Below are 24,213 nucleotides of genomic sequence, written 5' to 3'. Positions count from 1 at the left end.
TAGTGAAACATCTTGTAGTAACATCGGTAGAACATTACGTAGGAAATCAGCATACATCGCACAATTTAGATTGCCATCGATAAAATGAGGGCCAATTATCCTTCCTCCCATAATGCCGCACCATACATTAACCCACCACGGTCGCTGATTTCCACTTGTCGCAGCCATAATGGATTTTCCGTTGTCCAATAATGCATATTATGCCAGTTTACGTTACCGCTGTTGGTGAATGACGCTTCGTCACTAAGTAGAATGCATGTAAAAAATCTGTCTTCATCCCGTAATTTCTCTTGTGCCCAGTGGCAGTACTGTGCACGACGTTCAAAGTTGTCGCCATGCAATTCCTGGTGCATAGAAATATGGTACGGGTGCAACCGATGTCGATGTAGCGTTCTCAACACCAACGTTTTTGAGATTCCTGATTCTCGCGCAATTTGTCTGCTACTGATGTGCGGATTATCCACGACAGCAGCTAAAACACCTACTTGAGCATCATCATTTGTTGCAGGTCATGGTTGACATTTCACATGTGGCTGAACACTTCCTGTTTCCTTAAATAATGTAACTATCCGGCGAACGGTCCGGACACTTGGATGATGTCGTTCAGGATACCGAGCAGCATACATGGCACACGCCTGTTGGGCATGTTGATTACAATAGCCATACATCAACACGATATCGACCTTTTCCGCAATTGGTAAACGATCCATTTTAACACGGGTAATGTATCACGAAGCAAATACTGTCTGCACTGGTGGAATGTTACATGATACGACGTACTTTTGTGACTATTACAGCACCATCTACCACAAAGCGAAAAAAGTGGTCCAACTAAAACATTCATATTTCTTTACGTACTACACGAATATGTAATAAAAAATGGGGGTTCCTATTTAAAAAAAAAAACACAGTTGATATCCGTTTGACCTATGGCAGCGCCATCTAGCGGGCCAATCATAGCGCCATCTGGTTCCCCCCTTAAAGCTAGACGATTTTCGTTCTTTGTAGTTTTTTCGTTTGATGCTTATTTTGTGAGATATTTGGCCCGGTCACGATCAATGGACCACCCTGTATATGTGACAGTATCTATTCTTGTTTAATGATAACATATGTAAACTTTTTTTGGTGACCGTACACATCACATTATGTTTGGTACTGCTGGTATTAATTACATCTGAAGGGACTGTTTCTATACTGTAGAAGAAATACTCTTACAGTTGTGTAACAAAACTTAACTGGTCATGAAATTGTATCTTAACTATGTAAATTATGAGGAAGAGTAACAGGCTAATATTTAACTCCAGGAGGCAAAATGGGTAGTACAGCCAATAAGACGCATTTAAAAGTAAAAGTGACACACTATCTAGCTTTCGGAACTAATAATTCCTTCCTCAGGGAGGAGAGAGGGGTAGTTTGGGGACGGTTAAAAAGGAAGAAAAGGTCACTCAGATCTGTGGATGAAAGGGATGCACCTCTAGTGAGGGCAAGGCTAGCCAGATAAACATGAAGAGGGAGGTATCAAAGGAGTAGGTCAGAGGTGACATTTGAACAAGCACAGTGAAGAGATACTAAGGGAACATTAAGAAATAATAATCGATTAGGGTAAAGGAAAGTGAATAGCACATTTAAGAATTAGGATAGAAAAGAGAAAGCCATTTCTCTCTCTCTCTCTCTCTCTCTCTCTCTCTCTCTCTCTCTCTCTCTCTCTCACACACACACACACACACACACACACACACACACACACAAAAGCACACGTGCACACATAGCAAATGGGTACTAGGTCTCCCCTAGGCAGACAGTTCTTCAATGCCAACTAATGTGCTCAACCATTTTGTGCTGGTTATGCTGTGGCTACATAAAACACTTTGCAGTGAACACAAGTCAGTTGATAAATAACACGAGTGATTTTACAAGTTGCTAATGTCTTCGATAAGGCAGGATTTACCAGTGGTGTGGCTGGAGTAGGTAGTAGTGGGAGGGCAGGTGGAAAGCATGGAGAAGTTGGCGTAGATGAAGGATTTGGTGGTTGGGCAGATACGTTTGGCATGGGTGACTGGACAGTAGGGAAGGGAGACTTTGGATGTGGAAAAGACCTGGTAAATTTGAGTTGACAAAAACTGTTAAGTTGCTGCAGGAATTAGAGGAGTTCTTCTTCATAACAAGTCTAGACGAAAAAGATGTCATCAATAAATCTAGTCGTAGAATCCATATTATTGGTCTTGAAGAATGTCCCCTCCATGTAGCCCATGAAAAGGTTGGCATAAAAGAGTAGCAGTCCCATGATTTGCTTGCAATCTGGCCCTCAAATATGAAATATTAACAGTCAGGATGAAGTAGGTAGGGTGGTGATAAATGAGATTTCTCGAAGCCCTTTAGGTGGCCATTTATTGAGGTATTGTTCTAGGGCTGGAGGTCATGTGTATGAGGGATGGTTGTGTAAAGCGAGATCACATCAAGGATGACAAGAAGGGTTCCAAGTAGGAGAAGGGTGAGAATGGATCTGAGATGTTCCAGGAATGATTAATGTCTTATGTAGGATGACAGGCTTTGCGTGATGGGTTGGAAGTGCTGATTAATTTGGGCTGAAATGTGTTTGGCGGGGGCTTCAAAGCCAACTACTATTTGTATTTGTGTATTTTGTGAAGGAGTTAGGAACTGTGGATCAGGACGGGTGTGGAGTTCTATTGAAACAGTTGTGACTCCTTGTGAGGGACATCTGGTTATCAGGATTTTCCGTCACTCAGTCTGGATGGAAGGAACAATTCTTTTATGCTAAGCAGTGCAAGACCTGATGATGATCTTGTCCAGGGTGCATACGTGGGGGGGGGATACCAGTTTTTTTCCAATTTCGCCGGTGAAAACACACTACACCCTGGGTGAAAGAACATTTTTTCCGTGTTAAGTGACAATGTACTTTCTCTCTCAGAGCTGTAAAACTTATCAATCCTATGAATGATAAAAGTTTTATACAACAGTGAAGAACTTCCCAACACTTTAGGAAATGAAACACAGCAAAAAACAACATGTTTCAGAAAGATACATGAAGCGTGGCAACAAGTATTACGGAAGTATAAATTCCACCAAATACAGCATGGTAGTTTTGAAAGCACTGAAATTACAACAGTGCTGTGTAATGCGCTTTTGTCAGCCAATAACAGCTCATGTCGTCATCTTACCAGCCAATGACAGCAGATATTCAGAGCATAGGACACACGATGCAGTGAGCCAATAGCAGTATCATTGTTAAGTAACACAAACACTCAATAGGAAAAGTTAATGGTTCAAATTAATAAGTATCGCTACAAGAAAAGCAAAGCCTTCACATATAATACTGGTTGTCAAAATTTTTTCTGACTTTTTTTCTGAGGGTGTGGTTAGGCAGGATCCTAATAAAGAGCACAGCTTAAAATTGCAGCAGCTCAATATTTCTGGCAAGCAGATTTTACTGTTGCGAACCGAACATTTCGTGGGTTACATGGCTGGATACACGTTTCATTGAGCTTTGACTTTTCTGTAGAAAAGCCAATTACAGAGTGATATTGCTCAAGAATTCACCTCACACTTTTTTCAAGAATAATTATACTTTTTGCCAATGTTATTGCATAATTTCTAATCTATAAAAGAATTAAAATAAATATGAAAACTAACCCTGAAGCTGGGTCCTTCTTAGTGTGTGTTATCTTTAAAGATATATCAAACACAAATATGCCAGTAAAATTTTAAATAGCAGCATAAATGGCTGGTCTTCTGGGCCCAAAATTTTTCTAAGTGGTTGGTCCTCAAATTGTTGTGTGCTGAATAAGAGTCAAACACTGTGATTTAAAAAATTCATTGTACATTCTCATACACAACATTGTATCTTGCATAACAGGAAATTTGCTTTGAAAGTAACATTTCTCAAACTACTATTCACAATATCTTCTGGCAGCCTGTTAGAAATCATAAACAGTTGTGACATCATGCTCATCCAGAGCAGTTAGTTGTTACGAAGTATTGCATAGTCTTTGTCCTGAAGCTTTGATACATTCTGCTGTCAGCAGATGCTTGTGTGTGCACTGTGTTTTGTTGTTGCAAATGGCACATTTTCTTTGCAACTGAAGTTTTATTTTGATGTTATTCTCTTGTTTAAGTTTTATCACTGCAGTAGCAGGCTAAAGTAAAATTCTTTGTTAGAGTATCAGTCCCTACCAGTCTAGATTACAAAAATTTAACTCAAAAATAAAACAATGAAAAATTCCTGGAATTCTATAAAATTTCTGAATTTTACTCAGATGAAAAAATTCACACATTTTTCCTGTATTTCTCAGGGCGTATACACCCTGCCCATGCCACATTCTCCTCACAGTGAAGTACTACAGTAATCAGCATCTTGTGCACACAGAGGATGATGATAGAGTGGTCTGGCTTCAGATCATGGATAGCTAAGGATTCAATGCAAATAAGATTTGTGGTTTTGTGATGTTCTTCAGGAAAGACTGAGAGACTATGCTCGAAGTGAGAAATTCCTGGAACGTCTGGCTGGGGAAAGAGGAGAAGGTTCCCTCTGGGATTTGGGCTGGAAATGCTCTAGATAGTGCTCTGTTGATTGCGGGTGGGGATGAGTGGTGAAGTGGTATTTCCAGTTGATGTTATGTGTGAATGAGAGAAGATATTTCACTGGAATCGTGTGTTCGAATTTGGGTGTGGTGTTGAAGGCAGGCCTTTGAAAAGAACACATGACTCAGTATCGGAGAGGGATCTGGATTAGAGGTTGAGGACTGAAAGGGGACCAAGGTTGTGAGGTGTTTGATAAGGCTTAGGCTTGTGCTTGGATAGGAGATCTACTAGGAGGGGGAGCTTACATAAGAAGGCAAAGCTTGGTTTGATGGCTAGGAGGGGGTGTTGGGGGGCGGGGGGTTTAGTAGTGGTGTTATGGAAGGTATTTTTGGGAGAGGGACACCACTTTTGAGATATCTGAGTAACAGGCTGGACAGCTTCTTTACGTGGTGTACATTCAAGTTTATGACTGTCTTCAAAGGGAACTGCACGGACAAGGAGACCACATGGCAATCCGCTCTTTGTATTTTTTATACTTCTGGTATAAGAAGTTCAGAACTCTGCCAACTCTATCAAAAACTTTAACAAAATTGACAATGTTTGCCGAGTGTTTTTTAATAAACAAAAATTAGTCCGACTTTATGACAGGTACCACAGCTTTGTGGTAAAATACTCCTCTGCCATGTGGGGGGCCTACGTTGATTCCCAGGTGACACTAATTTTTAAGCAGTGGAGCATGTTCTATGAGCATTTCCATAAAGTGTAAAATACATGAAAATGAAAACAATTATTAGCTAATGTTTTCTTTTTAATTTAAAAAAAAATTGTTATAAAAGATAAAAAATTTATATTTGCAATGAAAACTGGATTTTTGTTTGTGATATGCAATTGCAAATAAGACAACTTGCATGTTTCATAAAAATGACAATTATATATGTGTTAACAAGCATACATCTGATGACTTAACATGACACAGGTATTAAACTGAACATAGGGTGGCCGGTAGAGCGTTTTGGGCGTGGGGAAAGGGGACTGAAACGGGACTTGAATCAGCAATTAGGGCCATTCCGTGCCAAGTGGTCTAATATCGAGAAATGTTCTCACATGACCACCATGGATTTTGATGAAATTTTGTATGAACATTCACACATGTTCTCAACGAACACTGGTAAAGCTTCAGTTTCAGAAATTCAATACTTGCAGAGATATAGTCACTTGTTTGAAACCATAGCACAGCTTCCAATAGTGCATCCTTGAATTTTCAGCAACTTTGAGGTGAGATATCTCTGTATGTATTTGCATGAAAGAAACAAAACTTGGCCATCTTGTACAACTTTTAGAGGACTTTAAAGTAAAATATTAAGGAAAGGATTTCTGAGCTATTTTCATATAGATAATTTGAGGCAAAGTTGAGCGAAGAAATAGCTGTTTAAAAAAAATGCGAACTTCAGTTTTTTATATCTCCAAAAGTAATTGTTGGATGTACATGAAACTTTGCACACCATAACTCACCAACACAAGATCTTAGAATATAAAATTTCATTCTCCTATTGCTTTCCATTATTTCACAAATCTAGGGTAAAGTTGACGATTTTTCAAAAAGTGCTAAAAATGGGTATTTTTAGTCAAATTTTTCAAAAAAGTGTTTTCTCCAAACTCTTCTAAACTATGGTCATTAGAAAGAGCATATTCTAAACTATATAGAAAAGTGGATTTGGTTTTGCAATGCAGGCATATTAGGCCCTAAAAAATAGCATCATCAAAGAGGCGCACTGGAAGTTTGAACACATTTTTCTGGCACTCAAATTATACCTGGAACCTTTTATTATGCCTAATAACTGTTTATTAGTGCCTTAAGTAATTGAATTAAAAAGATCTGGTTAATAGGCAATGAGACTGTCAGAAAAACTTGAAAACTATGAGAAGTAGCCCTTCTGCTTTTATCGTAAGTGTTCATCAGCATAAAACTCTTCTCATTTGTAAAATATCAGAGATATCATAAAGAATTCAATGAATAATAGCTTCATATTTTTTGTACTTCTCAAAATTGTAAATATTTACAAGTGGAAAATGAAGACCTAATTTTTGGATTCAATTGTATAAAACATTTTTACAAAAAAGAATCGGTTTGCTTGAATCATGCATCAAGTGATGTAAATTTTCCAATCAATATTGCAGAGATTTTAATACCTAGGTGTTGTAACCTGTGAATTTTTGTCTTAAAGTTATTAGGGAAACATGTGAAATTGGTTGGTTAAACATCTAAGAGTTTTAATTTTGTATTTAATCACACTTAAATGTAGCCTACTACCTTGGTAAATACGTAACCACTAGTTTCACAGAGAAAATTCACAAGATTCACTGTTTATAGAAAATATAATGGCAACAATTACTTTAACAATCAGATTGTTTCATTATTGTGAGCCTTGTTTGAACAATCAGTATGTCAGTGGTGTGTTTGCATCATAGTGAGTGGGTTTTCTTGACTGAGTGTGGCTTGTTAAGTGATTCATAAGACCATCAAAGATTGTAATCTAATTTACAAAAAATTGTTTTGATTGTGTATTTTATAGCATATATCTCTTATTAAATTTTTTCATTGGTATTATACATTGTGTATAATTTCATTTCATTGTCTGAAATTTAAGCAGATTATAATTTGCCCTTAGAGGCCAAATACATTATTTAGTTACTGATTAGAGATGGATGCAGAAAGGAACAGCATACCTTCCTGCTCAATTGGACAAGGAGATAGTGGAACAAAGTGTCATGTCACTTTCTTTGCCAAAAAAGCTGCTTTAAAATGGTTTGCGGATTTTAGTGAAGAGGAAAAAGAGTTGTTGGTCCGACGTTTTGAAGCAAAGATGGACAATACCCCTCAAGTTTGCCTACACCATGAAGCCCTGTTATTGACACAATATGAGAGGTTACAAAAAAATGCTTCAATCCCTTTGGAAAGGTGAATCATAATGTTAAGGCAGGAATTCACACTCTTGATACTGAAACAGCTATAAGGCTTCTGATATGTTGAAGAAGCAGCTTGTTAATAACATAAAGCCAGGTCAGAAAATTTGTCTGGCTTGCGGGACTACCTTAAATAAACACTTGGACGAAGCCTTATCAGCCTCATCATACCATTCTGATGAGGACTTTATACCAAAAGAAGAATTAAATAGTAGCTTATTGTCTATCGGTATTTCACCCCTGAAGAGAACAGTAAGCTACAGAGATAAGCCCCAATATGTGAAGAATAAAATTCAAAAGGCTCAAAATGTGATTAAAAACAGAATTGTAAATGCAATGGGAGTAAACCGACAAATTGAAGATGCTAGTGAAATTAAGGAATGTAGAAACTGCCAACTATGCACATTTGCTGACTGAACTGAAAACCAAGATGCAGAATGCAATTCATAAAGATCAGATGCAAATTTTAACCTTGGCACCTGTAAGTTGGACAGTCAGACAAACAGCAGCTCAGTTTGGCGTGTCCGAAAGAATGGTGAAGAATGCTCGGAAGCTTAAGGCAGAGAAGGGCATTCTGGCACTTCCCGAAAATAGGCAAAGCAGGAAATAACCAGCAGAAGTTGCTAGTAGAGTGCGAAATTTTTTTGAAGATGATAAGTATAGTAGGGTGTGCCCCGGAAAAAAAAGATAGTATTTCAGTTAGACTTTTAGATAGAAAGACATACATGCAGAAAAGATTGTTACTTTGCAATTTACGGGAAATGTATGTTATCTATAAGAATATAAATGGTCCAGAAATAGGGTTCTCAAAGTTTTGTGAACTTAGACCCAAATGGTGTGTAACAGTAGGATCAGCTGGAATGTATGCAGTTTGCGTCTGTGCAATTCACCAAAATGTTAAGCTTATGCTTAGCGGAGGTGGTATACGTGAAAATTATAAGGAGATTCTCAGCAAGGCAATTTGCAGTTTGAACTCTTAAACAGTGCATGCTTCATCGCTGTGAAAGGTGTCCTGGGCCCGAAGCTATAGCATCTGAAATTGCCAGCTATTTCCTAGATCATGAGCCACAGGAAGTTACTGGGTTTAAGCAATGGATACATACCGATCGGGCCACACTGGACACGAAGCAAATGGTAGTGGATGAATTTATTGAAGATGTAAAAAATAAAATATGGAGTCTGTCATGCCATCATTACATTGCCAAGCATCAAAGCTATGCATCTTAAAAGCCTTAAAAATTGTCATCAGAAAGACGAAGAGCTTGTTGTCCTAATGGATTTTGCAGAAAATTATTCTTTTATCATTCAGGATGCTGTGCAAGGCTTCCACTGGGACAATAGTCAAGCAACAATTCATCCATTTATTATCTACTTTCGTCAAAATGAGAAAGTAGAATCTTTTAAGTTTTTGCATTATCGGTGATTGTATGCGGCATGACACTATTACAGTTCACGTTTTTATCAAGGAGCTCATCAAATATATGAAAGCACGGTTTGCACAGATATCCCACATTCATTATTTCAGTGATGGCTCCACTGCTAAATATAAAAATTTCAAGAATTTCCTAAATTTGTGCTATCATAAGAGTGATTTTGGAATGACAGCTGAATGGAATTTTTTTGCTACAAGTCACGGGAAATCACCTTGTGATGGGATTGGAGGGACAACAAAGTGGTTAGCAGCAAGAGCAAGCTTGCAACGGTCACTTAATGGACAAATTCTTACTCCCCTAGATCTGTTTCACTTCTGCTCTGAAAACATTAATGGAATTAAATTTGTTTTTGTCAGTAAAGATGAAATTGAAAAAAATATTGTGTCACAAGAAGAGAGGTTTAAACTTGGACAAACTGTAGCAGGCACTAGAGAAAATCATCACTTTTTACCTACTGATGAAACAACAATTCAGGTCAGCAGAGTTTCAAATGATTGTTCATCTTTTCTAGCTAAAATGGGTCACAGTAATGAAGGAGGCATATTAATGTCTGGTCTCCAACCAGGACAATATGTTGCACGCACCTACGAAAACGTGTGATGGATTGGGAATATGTGTGAGACCTCCACAGAGCAAAGAGATGCATTAATAAACTTTATGCACCCACATGGTCCAGCAAATTCATTTTATTGGCCACCAAGAAGTGACAAGTTCTGGGTTCCGGAACACCACATTATTGCAGTTATTCCAGCTCCATCAGTAAATTCGCCTGGCCAGCAATACACCATTCCTCTTGATATTCATCAGGAAAATTAATGTAGCATAAAAAAATTGAAATACGTTAGAGGAAACAATCTAAGGAACCCAAGAGTGCCTTCTAATTTTCCACAGGGCACTTAAATAATTTTACTATCAGGCTTGGAAACCTGTGTAAAGAAACCCTTATCAGGCTTGGGATCCTGTGGTAAAGAAACCTACCCATGGCTGTTGTTGCTAAGCTATTGGGCGTGGCCCCTATGGCAATGGGAATGCTGATTTTCTCAGGTGAAATGAAACTAGCAGTGGTTAACCCACCATGGACCACAGCAACTCATTTATACACTTCTTTTCCATCAGTAAGCTGGTGTTGTTCATTAAACAGGCAACTAATAATTAGATGATTATGCAAATAAATTTTACAATTTACATTCATTCTTAATAATAATTGTGTGTGTGTGTGTGTGTGTGTGGAGGGGGGGGGGGGGGAGAGAGAGAGAGAGAGAGAGAGAGAGAGAGAGAGAGAGAGAGAGAGAGAGAGGGGGGGGGGGGAGGAGGTGACAATTAAGAAATAACATTGTTTCTACTTTTATCCTTTTGCTATTCGGACTTAAGCTAGGTCCTATTCATCAGGATTTCTTATTTCACTTATCCCAGACACTAACAAACATGTATAAGGCAAAATAAAAGAATTCAAGTACAACTTGAGTGCCAGAAAAATGTGTTCAAACTTCCAGTGCGCCTCTTTGATGATGCTACTTTTTAGGGCCTTATATGCTTGCATTGCAAAACCAAATCCACTTTTCTAGATAGTTTAGAATATGCTCTTTCTAATGACCATAGTTTAGAAGAGTTTGGAGAAAACACTTTTTTGAAAAATTTGACTAAAAATACCCATTTTTAGCACTTTTTGAAAAATCGTCAACTTTACCCTAGATTTGTGAAATAATGGAAAGCAATAGGAGAATGAAATTTTATATTCTAAGATCTTGTGTTGGTGAGTTATGGTGTGCAAAGTTTCATGTACATCCCACAATTTCTTTTGGAGATATAAAAAACAAAAGTTCGCATTTTTTTTAAACAGCTATTTTTTCGCCCAACTTTGCCTCAAATTATCTATATGAAAATTGCTCAGAAATCGTTTTCTTAATATTTTACTTTAAAGACCTCTAAAAGGTGTTTAAGATGGCCGAGTTTTGTTTCTTGCATGCAAATACTTACAGAGATATCCCATCTCAAAGTTGCTGAAAATTCAAGGACGCACTATAGAAAGCTGTGCTATGGTCTTAAACAAGTGACTGTATCTCCGAAAGTATTGAATTTCTGAAACTGAAACTTTACCAGTGTTCGTTGAGAACATGTGTGAATGTTCATACAAAATTTTATCAAAATCCATGAGGGTCATGTGGGAGCCTCTAGACCACTTGGCATGGAATGACCCATTACCAGTCTCAAGTTCTATCGATGTTTTTGTGTCTCTGCATATCTAACGTCCATTTATTGCTGAGACAGATATAGAAAGCAATAGCCAAAAAGGAACAGTTATTGTTACACAAAGCATGTGGAAAATGAGTGCCTAACATAGAGAGAAGACAGTGCAACAACAAAGTGGATTGCTACACAATAATAAGAGCTAACTAAACAATAAAAAGATCACCACAGAAAAAAGATCATCAAATGAAGGAAAACAGTAACAAGATAAAGCAAAAAGGTCATACAATACAGAAAAAAGATAGCCAAATGAAGAAAAACGTTGGCAAACAAAGAGAGGGATCACCAAATGGGTAAAACAAAAAGATTTTTCAGTACAGAAAACATGACAAAAATCAATGACGATGTAAAAAAGATCGTCAAATAAGACAAACTGGTCATCAAGAAGTAAAAAATTATTGCAGAACAGAGAGAGAAGCCCTTTCAACAACGGAAGTGAATGAATAAATCCATCACGAAATTCTTACTGTGTCAGATTTGTCAGTCTCAAGCTCAAGACTGACAAATATGACAAGGCACCAACTCAGTGAGGAATTCATCAAGAATGTTGCTGTGAAAAACTACATGGTCTGGAAACGACTAGCCAAAATTGAAACCAGACTGTGAAACAACGAAAAGATATAATCAAACAAAATATAAATCAACTTAACACTGGAGGGGAGGAGGGAGGGCGGGGTTTGCTTGCTGGAAACAAATGATCATTAAAGAAAGAAAAAAATTAGCAAACAAAGAAAGAAATACAAGAACAAAAGTTGGTCAACACGCAAAAAACTATGTAATTATTGTAATCACGTAATCTCTAATGGCTTCTATTTGGGTTCTTTGGCCAACGCATTTTTAACGATGTCCTGACAGCAATAGAAGGTGAACCTTTGACAATGCTAGCCACTCGTGCTGGGGAAATGTCAGAAAAATCTTTAAACAAACGGCTGGTCGCGGCGGGGGTTCGAGTCTTCCCTTGGGCATGGGTGTGTGTATTTGTCCTTAGGATAATATAGGTTAAGTAGTGTGTAAGCTTTGGGACTGATGACCTTAGCAGTTAAGTCCCATAAGATTTCACACACATTTGAACATTTTTGATTTCAGCAGGTATGTTTTCACTGTTGCTATGTTGCTGCAAATTATTTTTTAATGTTTTGTCTTATATCTTACATTTCGTGCCACAGATCTGATGAAAGAGTCCGAAAACATGTCATACGATAATAAATACAATTATTTTGTGATCCAGGCTAGTGTTTTTCCATTTAGTGCCAATATGGTCACAGGTTTCCTTTGAAACTTTTTGTCTAAAGTGATACAATATGCAATTTCTATGTTACAACTAGTGTAAAAATTAGCTTTGCTAGTTAGTATGCAATTACAGGGTGTATACGTGGACAAGGGAAAAAATTGCCCAGATTTTTCCCGGTTAAAAATACACTTTCTACCGGGTGACACTATATTTACCCATATCAATCCTTTGAACAGTTAAGGTTTTATACACGGGCGTACAATTTCCCGGCACTTTAGAAAACGAAACTCAAGGAAAAAGAAAACAAAACTCAAGGAAAAAGACAAGTTTTGGAAATATCTTTGATGTGAAGCAACATGTATGCTGTGTATTTTTGCATTACGAAAGTATACATTGGAATTCCACCAAACACCACATGTTACTTTCCGAATTATTGAAATCGAGATTTCAATGCGCTTTTGTAAGCTGTTCGGAGCTCATGTCACGTGATCTCGCCAGCCAATGACAGCGGATATTCAGAGCAAAGGACATGTGATGTAGTCAGACAACAGCAACATCACATCACGAACACACAAACAGGGAAAGTTAATAGTTTAAATTAATATACATAGTATTGCTACAAGAAAAGCAAAGCTTTCACATATAATATTGGTCTCAAGCTGCAAGAGAAGCTAAGCTTCAGCATGTACTGTTGATCTTTCTTGCGTGTGTTACACTTTAAGAAATATCCACAAATTTGCCAGTAAAATTTTTAATAATGACATAAATGTCTGATCTTCAGGGTTCAAAATTCTTCTAAATGGCTCGTCACCAAAGAGTTGATTTTTAAATGAGAGTCAAACGCTCTGTGATTTAATAAATTCATGTTACATTCTTGCACATAGTTCAACTTACGTAAAAGGATATTTACTTTGAAAGTAACGCTTTTCAAACCACTACTCGCAATATTTTCCTGTGACCTGTTAGAAATAGGTTTGTTTCAGCAGTTGCCAGAGAGCTCAGATAACAGGCGACACCGCGCTTTGGTAGCAATCATGACGTAGGAAGCCTGTATGTACGTACGTGTAAAAGATTGAATGATCATACATTATGTCACAAAAGAAACAAGACATCACAGGATACTGCAAGAGCATCCGAATTTCATGAATCATATATGTGCACATTTAAAGTGCATACTTAAAGGGCACATTCGTAAGTCCAGATTTCAAATGAAGTAGACCCCGACCTGTTGTTAAGCTTTTCAGTGTGGTTTTCGGGATGTAAATTTTCTTGGAGCACCAGTAATGTATTATATCATGTTTGGTTCTTTATTATGGCATAATGCCATACGTGCTAGAAAATGAAAACGTGCACTTGAAATGCAGCGAACAGTTGAAACTAGCCAGTACTGTGGAATTAAACATTTTGTTTCAAATACATTGACTACCTCTGCGGAAAAGGTTAACAAAAGTCAAATTTCTATAGCAAACAGACAAAAATAGCTTCATTGTTCCGCAAGGCGATTAATGCTTGACTGTCAGAAAGGTGGAAATAAAATAAAATCTGAACTAATGACATATTTTAGCCTTCCGTAATTATGTGAATGTGTTTTAATTTACTTGATAGCTCCTGGCCACAGATATCAGTATTATTTTCATTTGACATGAGAGTAAACGAAGGGGAAACAGCAAAATCACTAAATGTAAACATAGGTCACATGGAGACTATGCACTATAGCTCAAGACTGCTCTGCACATCAGCCCCGGATCTATGACATTTGCGAACCGGGTAAAAAAAAAAAAAAAAAAAAAAAAAAAAAAAAAAAATCGAATTTTCAAAATATGTTCATCTTGTAGCGCACATCTTTCTGAAAGTCTGGAACATAAAACATTTGTATTCGAGGAAATGTAAGACATATTATTTGGCCTTAAGTATGACAAAGTGCAGTGCCACACCTCTTCATAAAGCATTTTTCTGCCGCACGTCCAAACTATATTCAGGAGAATGGAAACTGAAATGTCCTATGGTGCTTCTCCTGCTGCCAGTTGGCCGCTTTGACAACCTGCCCCCCTTTTAAAAAAATCTCGCAATTAATAGTGGATGGGATTATTTGTAATCGAGAGAACAAGAACTCTTTAGAAAATCTGAACTCTTTATTGCCTATTAGTTAATAACTTGCTGTTTTGTGTGACATAAAATTAAATAAAGGATGTATAAAACCAATACTGACAAGAGATAATCAAGAAATTACACATTTCGTCAAACATTCACTCCTAGCATTTTTTTCTCTCTAATCTTGCTAAAGCTTTAAAAGGCGTGCTTTCATTTCTGCGAAAGAATCTATTACCTCATCAAAGTTCGTCAAACGTTTTGCCACATGAAAAATCGAAATGTCGCTATCTAATACTGAAAAAGCTGTTAATACAAATAATACTGGTGTGGTTTCTCGATCTGATAACGTCTATTTTATCACAGTCTGCTGGATAAAACAAAATAGGCCTTTCTAATACCGCAGCAATTTTGTAACACACCAAATAAGAGAGACTGTTTTGGCACAAATGGCCATTTTTATAACACGACAGAATATAATCCACAAAGTACCAATATCAAATGCGTTTTAGGCCTACTACAAGCAAAAAGCTTTGTGTTAGGAAATAGTTTTACATTTCATTCATATGCGCCAGCTTCTCAAGCATGAGATCGAAAAGTAGTATTACAAATTTTTTATATAAATTTGGAATCGTCTTATTCTTCCATAATTTGTGTGATGTCCCCATTTCTTCTCCTTCCTCGTTCTAACAAACAATTTTGTCAAACAAACAATATTGTCATCACCAATTCTGTAGCTATTGCTGCCACTGTCAAAATTTGTTCACCGATTAACTTCACTAACCCTGCCAGAATCACAAGTTTAGTTATCCCAAGATTATTTTCTGGTTAGGTGTTATTATGTGTTCGAACAACACGTTTTCCATGTTACTTCCAGAATAGAACTTACGCGGCTGCTGGTCGGGGACTGTACTACTGGTCCTCACAAGTGTAGCGATCTGGCCAAAAATTTTGTCAAAATCTCATTTTCTCGGATACACCGAGAAGATAATAAGTAATCTTGCTCACTTGTTATTTCTGTCAGTCATTTAGTTCCATTCTGGTAGTCTGCATCTATGGATTTCGCTAGTAATTATAACAATGCTGATCATTCGCGAACCCAATCAACTACATAATCAGACAGCGATTGGTATTCATCCGTTTGGTTTTACTCCCTCAAGCTCGTATAGCCCCGTCCCCTTTTGTCTGCGGAAAGTTTATTTCTAGATGCGACGAGGATTCTCCTGACAGAGAGATCACGTACACTATGCATGCATTCATTCAAAAGTCAACTTATGATTCATTCAGAAATCAACTTAAAATGTGTTCAAAAATGTTCATAAATCAACAGGGAAGCGTTTCAAAATCACATGAATAATCGATAGACAAACATGCCCTGGATGCTAGGTGCTTTGTGAAACAAGTTTTTTCCCTCAGAATATGAATTTGGCGCCCCCTTTCCCCGGTAGCATCTAGCTGCTTGCTGCGACTGCCTGCACAGCCAACAGCCACATGCCTGTAGCCAGAAGCGGGAGAATCTACTACTCAAACGTGACAACTGTGCATGCGCATGAGCCCGCGCGTAACTGCTAAAACAAATGGTATGTAAACAATTGCGACTTCACGCTCATTGGAGGCAATTTGTTGTTACGAAGCACTGCATAATCTTCCTAAAGCCTTTGACACATTTTGGTGTTGGCAGACACTTGCATGAGCACTGTGTGTCGTTGTCATATATGGCACATTTCCTTTGCAATTTAAGTTATTTTCGTTTTTTTCTCTCGTTTATGTTATATTGTTGAAGTATTATTCTGCACTAGCGGGATACAGTAATATCCTTTGTTAGAGTATCGGTTCTTACAAGTCAAAATTACAAAAATTTAACTGAAAACTAAAACAATGAAAAATTCCCGGAATTCTAAAAATATCCCGGGTTTTTCCCGGTTTTCTCCCGGATGAAAATGTTCCCGGGTTTTTCCCGGATCTCCCGGTTGTCCCAGGTCGTATACACCCTGAATTAAAATTAAATAATGAGAGCCACAAACAACAGTAGTATTATCTTGACTGCCTTAGTAAAAGAAATGTTCCTATTTGTTACTACTTCACGACTGATTTAGATAGAAATTTTGAACTAATTCTGTCATTTTATTGGTATGTTGATGCTTAGCCAATGAAAGAGATCTGGTATTGATATAAAGGTAGGGACTACTGCTTCCCATAGTTAGTTAATTTAGAACTTGTCACTTTCAAATTTCATTCTGGAAGTAACTACACTGAAGTTCAGTTTCGTGTTCGATGGCTGTGTATCTTAATACATGCTGAAGCGCCAAAGAAACTGGTATAGGCATGCGTATCCAAATACACAGATAAGTAAACAGGCAGAATACGGCACTGTGGTCGGCAATGCCTATGTAAGGCAACAAGTGTCTGGTGCAGTTGTTGGTTCGATTACTGCTGCTACAATGGCAGTTTATCAAGATTAAAGTGAGTTTGAACGTGGCGTTATAGTCAGCACACGAGCGATGTGACACATCATCTCTGAGGTAGCGATGAAATGGGGAGCGTACTGTGAATATCCGGAATCCAGTAAAACATCAAATCTCTGACATCACAACGGCCAGAAAAAGATCCTGCAATAACGGGACCAACAATGACTTAAGAGAATCATTCAACGTGATGCAAGTGCAACACTTCTGCAAATTGCTGCAGTTTTCAATGCCGGGCCATCAACAAGTCTCAGTTTGCGAACCATTCGAGAAAACATCATTGATATCAGCTGAAAGCCAACTTGTGTGCCATTGATGACTGCACTACACAAATCTTTACGCCTCACCTGGGCTCGTCAACCCAACATTGGATTGTTTATGACTGGAAATATGTTGCCTGGTCAGACGAGTCTCATTTCAAGCTGTGTCAAGCGGACGGACATGTATGGATATGGATGTGCATGGGTGTAGAGATAGCAGGGGACTGTTCAAGCTAGTGGAGGCACTTTAATGGTGTGGAGCGTGTGCAGTGGAATGATATGGAACCCCTGATACATCTAGAAATTACTCCGACAGGCGACACCTACATAAGAGTCCTGTCTGACCTACATAAGAGTCCTGTCTGATCACCTGCATCCATTCATGTCCATTGTGCATTCCGACGGACTTGGGGAATTCCAGCAGGACAATGCGACACCCCACACATCCAGAATTGATACAGAGTGGCTCCAGGAACACTCTTCTGAGTTTAAACATTTTCGCTGGCCACCCAACTCCCCAGACATGAACATTATTGAGCATATCAGAGATGGCTTGCAACATGCTGTTCAGAAGAAATCTTCACTCCCTTGTACTCTAACAGATTTATGGCCAGCCCTGCAGGATCCATTGTGTGAATTCCCTCCAGCACTACTTCAGACATTAGTCGAGTCTATGCCACGTCATGTTGCAGTACTTCTGCGTGCTTGCAGTGGCCCTACACGATATTAGGCAGGTGTAGCAGTTTCTTTGGCTCTTCAGTGTAGTTGCAGTTTAATGATATTTTACCATTAACTTTACAATATCAGAGCTTGTTATGTCAAATGGTAGGTCAGTTTGAACTACATAATTAATTTTATGCTACAAATATATAATGACCATTGTGATTACATTACGCTGAATGGATATTCTGCATTAAGCCTAACCTCAGACATGTCACAACATAAGGAGACACAAAAAAACTTATATCCAGGTTGTTACACCTTTATAGAAAAAAATGATCCAAAGGAATACTCACAATGGCCTGTTATTTTCCTTCATTTTACGTTTATTTTCTTTACTGGCATCTGAGTCATCATCATTCACACAAATTCCATTTTCACTGCTTTCTAATGTTGTATTTTGTGCACATGCAGACATAGAAGATTCATCAAAGCCCAGATCAAAACCAAGTTCTTCTCGAGACAGCTCCGACATATAAACCAGGACACTTCTAAGAGGCTTTAACTTATCAGGGCTCATCATTTTTACACCAACATGCAATAATTTTTTTGCAGCTTTATAATATATAGTATCTGGGTGGTTGTAAATCATAGCATTATTGCACATTAGTTTGAAGTCCTCCTGCAAATAAAGGAGATTATTACTATAATTTCAAACAATGGAAAATCCAGGATGGAATAATGACAATATTATGAAAAATATATGACTACTACTCACTGTATAGTGGAGGTGCTGAGTCGCAGGCAGGCACAAGAAAAAGATTGCTATCAAGTTATCCTTTTGGCTAAAACACCTTTTTCTGCTTTAGACAAATAACACACACATTCAATGAGAGAAACAATCTGGGTGGTGGGGCTAACAAGGAGGCTGTGGTGGGGAGGGGGAGGGATAGCAGAGTAGGGGTGGGGGATGGTAAAGTGCAGATTGTGGGAGCGTACAGGGTCAAGGTGGGGAGAGGGTAGGGCCGTTAGGTGCAGTCTGAAGGTTACACAGAGGGCAGAGGAGGGGGGGGGGGGGCGCAGTAAAGAAGACAAGGCCTTTTCCTCACCATCTTCGCCCTCCCTCGGTCTAACCTCCTGACTGCATCTAGCTGCCCTACCTCTCCCCACCTCGTCCTTGTATACTCCAACAAACAGCACTTACCCTCCCCCACCCATACCCTGCTATCCCTTTCCTTCCCTGTCCCAGCCTCCTCCTTATTCCCATCCTCCACAAGGGTTCTCCGATCACGCACTGCGGTTCACAGTCTGGCCTGAGCTGTCACTAACAGTGGTCATTATGAGTGTGAGTTGCATTTGTGAGAACGTGTGTCTTATTTGTCTAATGTAGAAAAAGGCTTTCTGGCCAAAAGCGTAATTTGTTAGCATTCTCTGTTGTGCCTGTCTGTGATTTAGCATCTCCACTATACGGTGAGTAGCAATCTACCTGTTTTATAATACCAACATTACTTTAATTTCTGAGATTCCTTTAAAAAAAGTACTTAAAATACGTAAAATATGTTACAGCAATTAGTATCACATATCAGAATTTCAATACACACACACACACACACAAAAAATTACTACTTTGAATTACTGTGACTGTTCTACCCTACCTATTTAATAAAACAAAACACAGATCAACCAAACAAGGAAAGAAACATTTTAAAAAATGCCTAGTAAAATTAAAAAGTTATGGTTATTACATGACCTACTTCATTACAAGCTACACTAGGTCACATTGAGTTTTGACAATTTCAGTTGATAAATATATCATCTTTCTAATATCTTTTAACGCAGTCCACCGTCACACTTATTTTTACATTGATCTCCACATTCATTCTTATCTAAATCTTCAGATTCATCATGTTCACAAAACAGCCGTCAGTTTTATGTGCTGTGTACAGCATACAAAAATCAATAATGTACATGGAATATAATGGCAGGATTCTTAAACGAGTGGAGGGATGCACATGAGGAGGTGCAGTCCTCTGTGTATGGTACATCGAGATCATGAAGTCATTTTGCTTAATATAAAATCAGAATAGAATAAAATTTTGCAGCTCACTCCTTTATGTGAGAATTCAGTCCTGCGTCTTGAGAACAGCAGCACACTCAAGAAGCAAAACAATAAACTATGTTAAAGACATTAACAATCTGACTTTGTATAGCATTCTTAATTACATTTTTAAACTACGAGTGCATGCTAAAAAGTAATGCATCCAAATTTTTTACGTGAAAATTGTTGGGGCTTTATACATAAAACAAAAAAAATTAATGTTCTACATCTTTATTCTACATGTCTACAGGGTGGTCCATTGATAGTGACCGGGCCAAATATCTCACAAAATAAGCATCAAACGAAAAACCTACAAAGAACGAAAATCACCTAGCTTGAAGGGGGAAACCAGATGGCACTATGGTTGGCCCGCTAGATGGTGCTGCCATAGGTCAAAAGGATATCAACTGTGTTTTTTTTTAAATAAGGACCCCCATTTTTTATTACATATTCGTGTAGTACGTAAGGAAATATGAATGTTTTAGTTGGACCACTTTTTTCACTTTGTGACAGATGGCGCTGTAATAGTCACAAAAGTACGTGGTATCACGTAACATTCCGCCAGTGCGGATGGTATTTGCTTCGTGATACATTACCCATGTTAAAATGGACCATTTACCAATTGCGAAAAAGGTCAATATGACGATGATGTATGGCTATTGTGATCAATATGCCCAACGGGCATGTGCTATGTATGCTGCTTGGTATTCTGGACGACATCATCCATGACCAAGTAGGTGTTTTAGCTGCTGTTGCGGCTCACCCGCACATCAGTAGCGGACAAATTGAACAAGAATCGGGAATCTCAAAAACTGTGGTGTTGAGAATGCTACATCAACATCGATTGCACCAGTACCATATTTCTATGCACCAGAAATTGCATGGTGACGACTTTGAATGTCGTGTACAGTTCTGCCACTGGGCACAAGAGAAATTATGGGACGAAGACAGATTTTATTTACGCATTCTATTTAGCGACCAAGTGTTATTCACCAACAGCGGTAATGTAAACCAAAGTGGAACATCAGCGACCTTGGCAGGTTAATGTATGGTGCAGCATTATGGGAGGAAGGATAATTGGCCTCCATTTTATCGATGGCAATCAAAGTGGTGCAATGTATGCTGATTTCCTACGTAATGTTCTACCGATGTTACCACAAGATGTTTAACTGCATGACAGAATGGCGATGTACTTCCAACATGATGGATGTCCTGCACATAGCTCGCGTGCGGTTGAAGCAGTATTGAATAGCATATTTCATGACAGGTGGATTGATCGTCGAAGCACCATACCATGGCCCGCACGTTCACTGGATCTGACGTCCCCGGATTTCTTTCTGTGGGGAAAGTTGAAGGACATTTGCTATCGTGATCCACCGACAACGCCTGGGACAACATGTGAAAGCGCATTGTCAATGCATGTGCGAACATGAAGGTGAACTACTTGCTGTTGAGACGAATGTCGTTACACATACTGCCAAATGCACTGAGGTTGATGGGCATCATTTTGAGCATTTAATGCATTAATGTGGTATTTACAGGTAATCACGCTGTAACAGCATGCGTTCTTAGTAATGATAAGCTCACAAAGGTACATGTATCACATTGGAACAACCGAAATAAAATGTTCAAACGTGCCTACGTTCTGTATTTTAATTTAAAAAACCTACCTGTTAACAACTGTTCGTCTAAAATTGTGAGTCATATGTTTGTGACTATTACAGAGCCATCTATAACAAAGCGAAAAAAGTGGTCCAACTAAAACATTCATATTTCCTTATGTACTACACGAATATGTAATAAAAAAAAAGGAGGTTCCTATTTTTAAAAATGCAGTTGTTATCCATTTGACCTATGGCAACACCACCTAGCGGGTCAACCATAGCGCCACCTGGTTTCCCCCTTCATGTTAGACAAGTTTCATTCTTTGTAGTTTTTTCGTTTGACGCTTATTTCGAGTGATATTTGGACTGGTCACGATCAATGGACCACCGTGTATATATTTGCATCCTCTGTCACTAGAGGGCTCTGAATTGTAGTGCGTAATATGGCTGTGTGTAACATAGCTATGTCGGCTTGTGGGAAACGACATGCTACAATTGAGTTTAGAGTTCTAGAGAGTTTGTCATCCAATTTTCTTGTTTCCAAAACTTAAAGAATACCTTCAAAGACTTCACTTTGATTTTGATAAGGTGATGCAAGCAGGGGCAAGGTTGTGAATCCGTCAACAATGTCAATGATTCTATAGTGACAGTATCAACGAACTGGTCTCTCAGTGGGAGGAATCTGTTTATCGCCAGAGTGATTATGTTGAGAAATAAATAAGTAGACATGAAGAGTAAATAAACATATGTAGACTGTTAATAATATCTATTTTACTTCAAAAGCTTTAACAGATTTCAAATAAAAACATTTGGAGGCATTATTTTTCAGAATGCTCTCACATAATTGAACACTCTCTATTACATTAGATACACTTTGTCCCAAACTGTCTCCCTCTGTTCTCCCCTGTTTTGCTGAAACCATCATACATTACCAGCTGTGACAACAGAGCTTTCCATGCTACTTCATCTACATCTACATTTATACTCCGCAAGCCACCCAACAGTGTGTGGCGGAGGGCACTTTACGTGCCACTGTCATTACCTCCCTTTTCTGTTCCAGTCGCGTATGGTTCGCGCGAAGAACGACTGTCTGAAAGCCTCCGTGCGCAATCAAATCTCTCTAATTTTACATTTGTGATCTCCTCAGGAGGTATAAAGTAGGGGGAAGCAATATATTCAATACCTCATCCAGAAACGCACCCTCTAGAAACCTGGCGACCAAGCTACACCGCGATGCAGAGCGCCTCTCTTGCAGAGTCTGCCACTTGAGTTTGCTAAACATCTCCGTAACGCTATCACGGTTACCAAATAACCCTGTGACGAAACACGCCGCTCTTCTTTGGATCTTCTCTATCTCCTCCGTCAACCTGATCTGGTACGGATCCCACACTGATGAGCAATACCCAAGTATAGGTCGAATGAGTGTTTTGTAAGCCACCTCCTTTGTTGATGGACTACATTTTCTAAGGACTCCCCCAATGAATCTCAACCTGGTACCCGCCTTACCAACAATTAATTTTATGTGATCATTCCACTTCAAATTGTTCCGCACGCATACTCCCAGATATTTTACAGAAGTAACTGCTACCAGTTATTGCATTTTTAGATGGACAATATGCCAATACTAGAGGGAATGGCACTGTTCATAATATAACTTGCATTACTACTATTTGTGAGCATGTGGTGAGCAGTGTAACTTGCAGTTTCAAAGAGGAACATCTTTCCATAATAAGATGGTGGCAGCTGCTTTTCCTTTGAATCTGATGACTGAAAATCCACTAAGTTGATATCTATCAATCTTCAAAAATACAAAAAGCAGTGATACATAGATGACCAAGTACACTGTTGAAGAATCAAGAAGACCACTGCTATAGGCAATAATGTCTATGAATTTGTTTCTTGCACATGTAACCTCTTAAGTCTGTTCTATTACAGTACAATTCATAATTGAAAATATCAGGCTACATATGCAGTCTATGAGTTGATTCCTGACACAGTTTATGAATGGAATTGGGATACGGACTGAGGGATGATACAATTTAGCCCAAATGAGTTGGCAGCGCACTCCTCCTCAGGTTGAAGGGCAGGTCACAAACACTTTGAAACTAACAGAAACAACTGAAAACAAACCACCTGCTGCTCAAGGCGCGTATGTCAGCGGCCTGTATTGTCGCTAGAATGATTGCCCATTAATATCTGCTCTCCTTACACATACTTCCCTTACTATCCACGTTCCCACAATGCCACCAGGTGCATTCAATCTCATGTTGGGCTGAGATAATATTGTTTTGGCTCGTCCGTATATATACAGTGAAACCTCACTTTTACACTTTTCAAGGGACTTCAAAAAAAAATTGTGTAAAACATGGGAAAATGTGTAAAATAAGTATTTTGTATGGTGGTTGAATATGTGTTATTCTGCGTCTCTTGCACTGCAGTCATCTTTTTGAGGTTATCACGTACTGTGCCTCATCTATTATGTACAAAACTACACATACACGCAAATTAGCACTCACATTGTTTGTTTGTGTAACATCACAAAAAAAAACATATGTAAATATTGCACTTGACAACGAGAATAAATTCTCGAAATACGTTTTGCTCGGCATGAATAAAATATGTAA

At 38.4% G+C, this 24,213-nt stretch overlaps 1 protein-coding gene across 4 annotated transcripts in view; it reads right to left on the bottom strand.

Annotated features, from left to right (window-relative positions):
* LOC124798648 (bromodomain-containing protein 7) overlaps window positions 1-24,213 on the bottom strand; it is a 155,799-nt gene that overhangs the window by 79,472 nt on the left and 52,114 nt on the right. For all 4 annotated transcript variants that reach the window (XM_047262147.1, XM_047262145.1, XM_047262148.1 and 1 more), the window contains exon 5: window positions 18,244-18,569. In XM_047262147.1, coding sequence (XP_047118103.1) covers window positions 18,244-18,569 — 326 coding nt within the window. The remainder of the gene's footprint in view (window positions 1-18,243; window positions 18,570-24,213) is intronic.

This window comes from Schistocerca piceifrons, chromosome 5, assembly GCF_021461385.2.
Source record: "Schistocerca piceifrons isolate TAMUIC-IGC-003096 chromosome 5, iqSchPice1.1, whole genome shotgun sequence".
Lineage (NCBI taxonomy): Eukaryota > Metazoa > Arthropoda > Insecta > Orthoptera > Acrididae > Schistocerca > Schistocerca piceifrons.
This window is presented reverse-complemented; position numbering and strand designations above follow the sequence as displayed.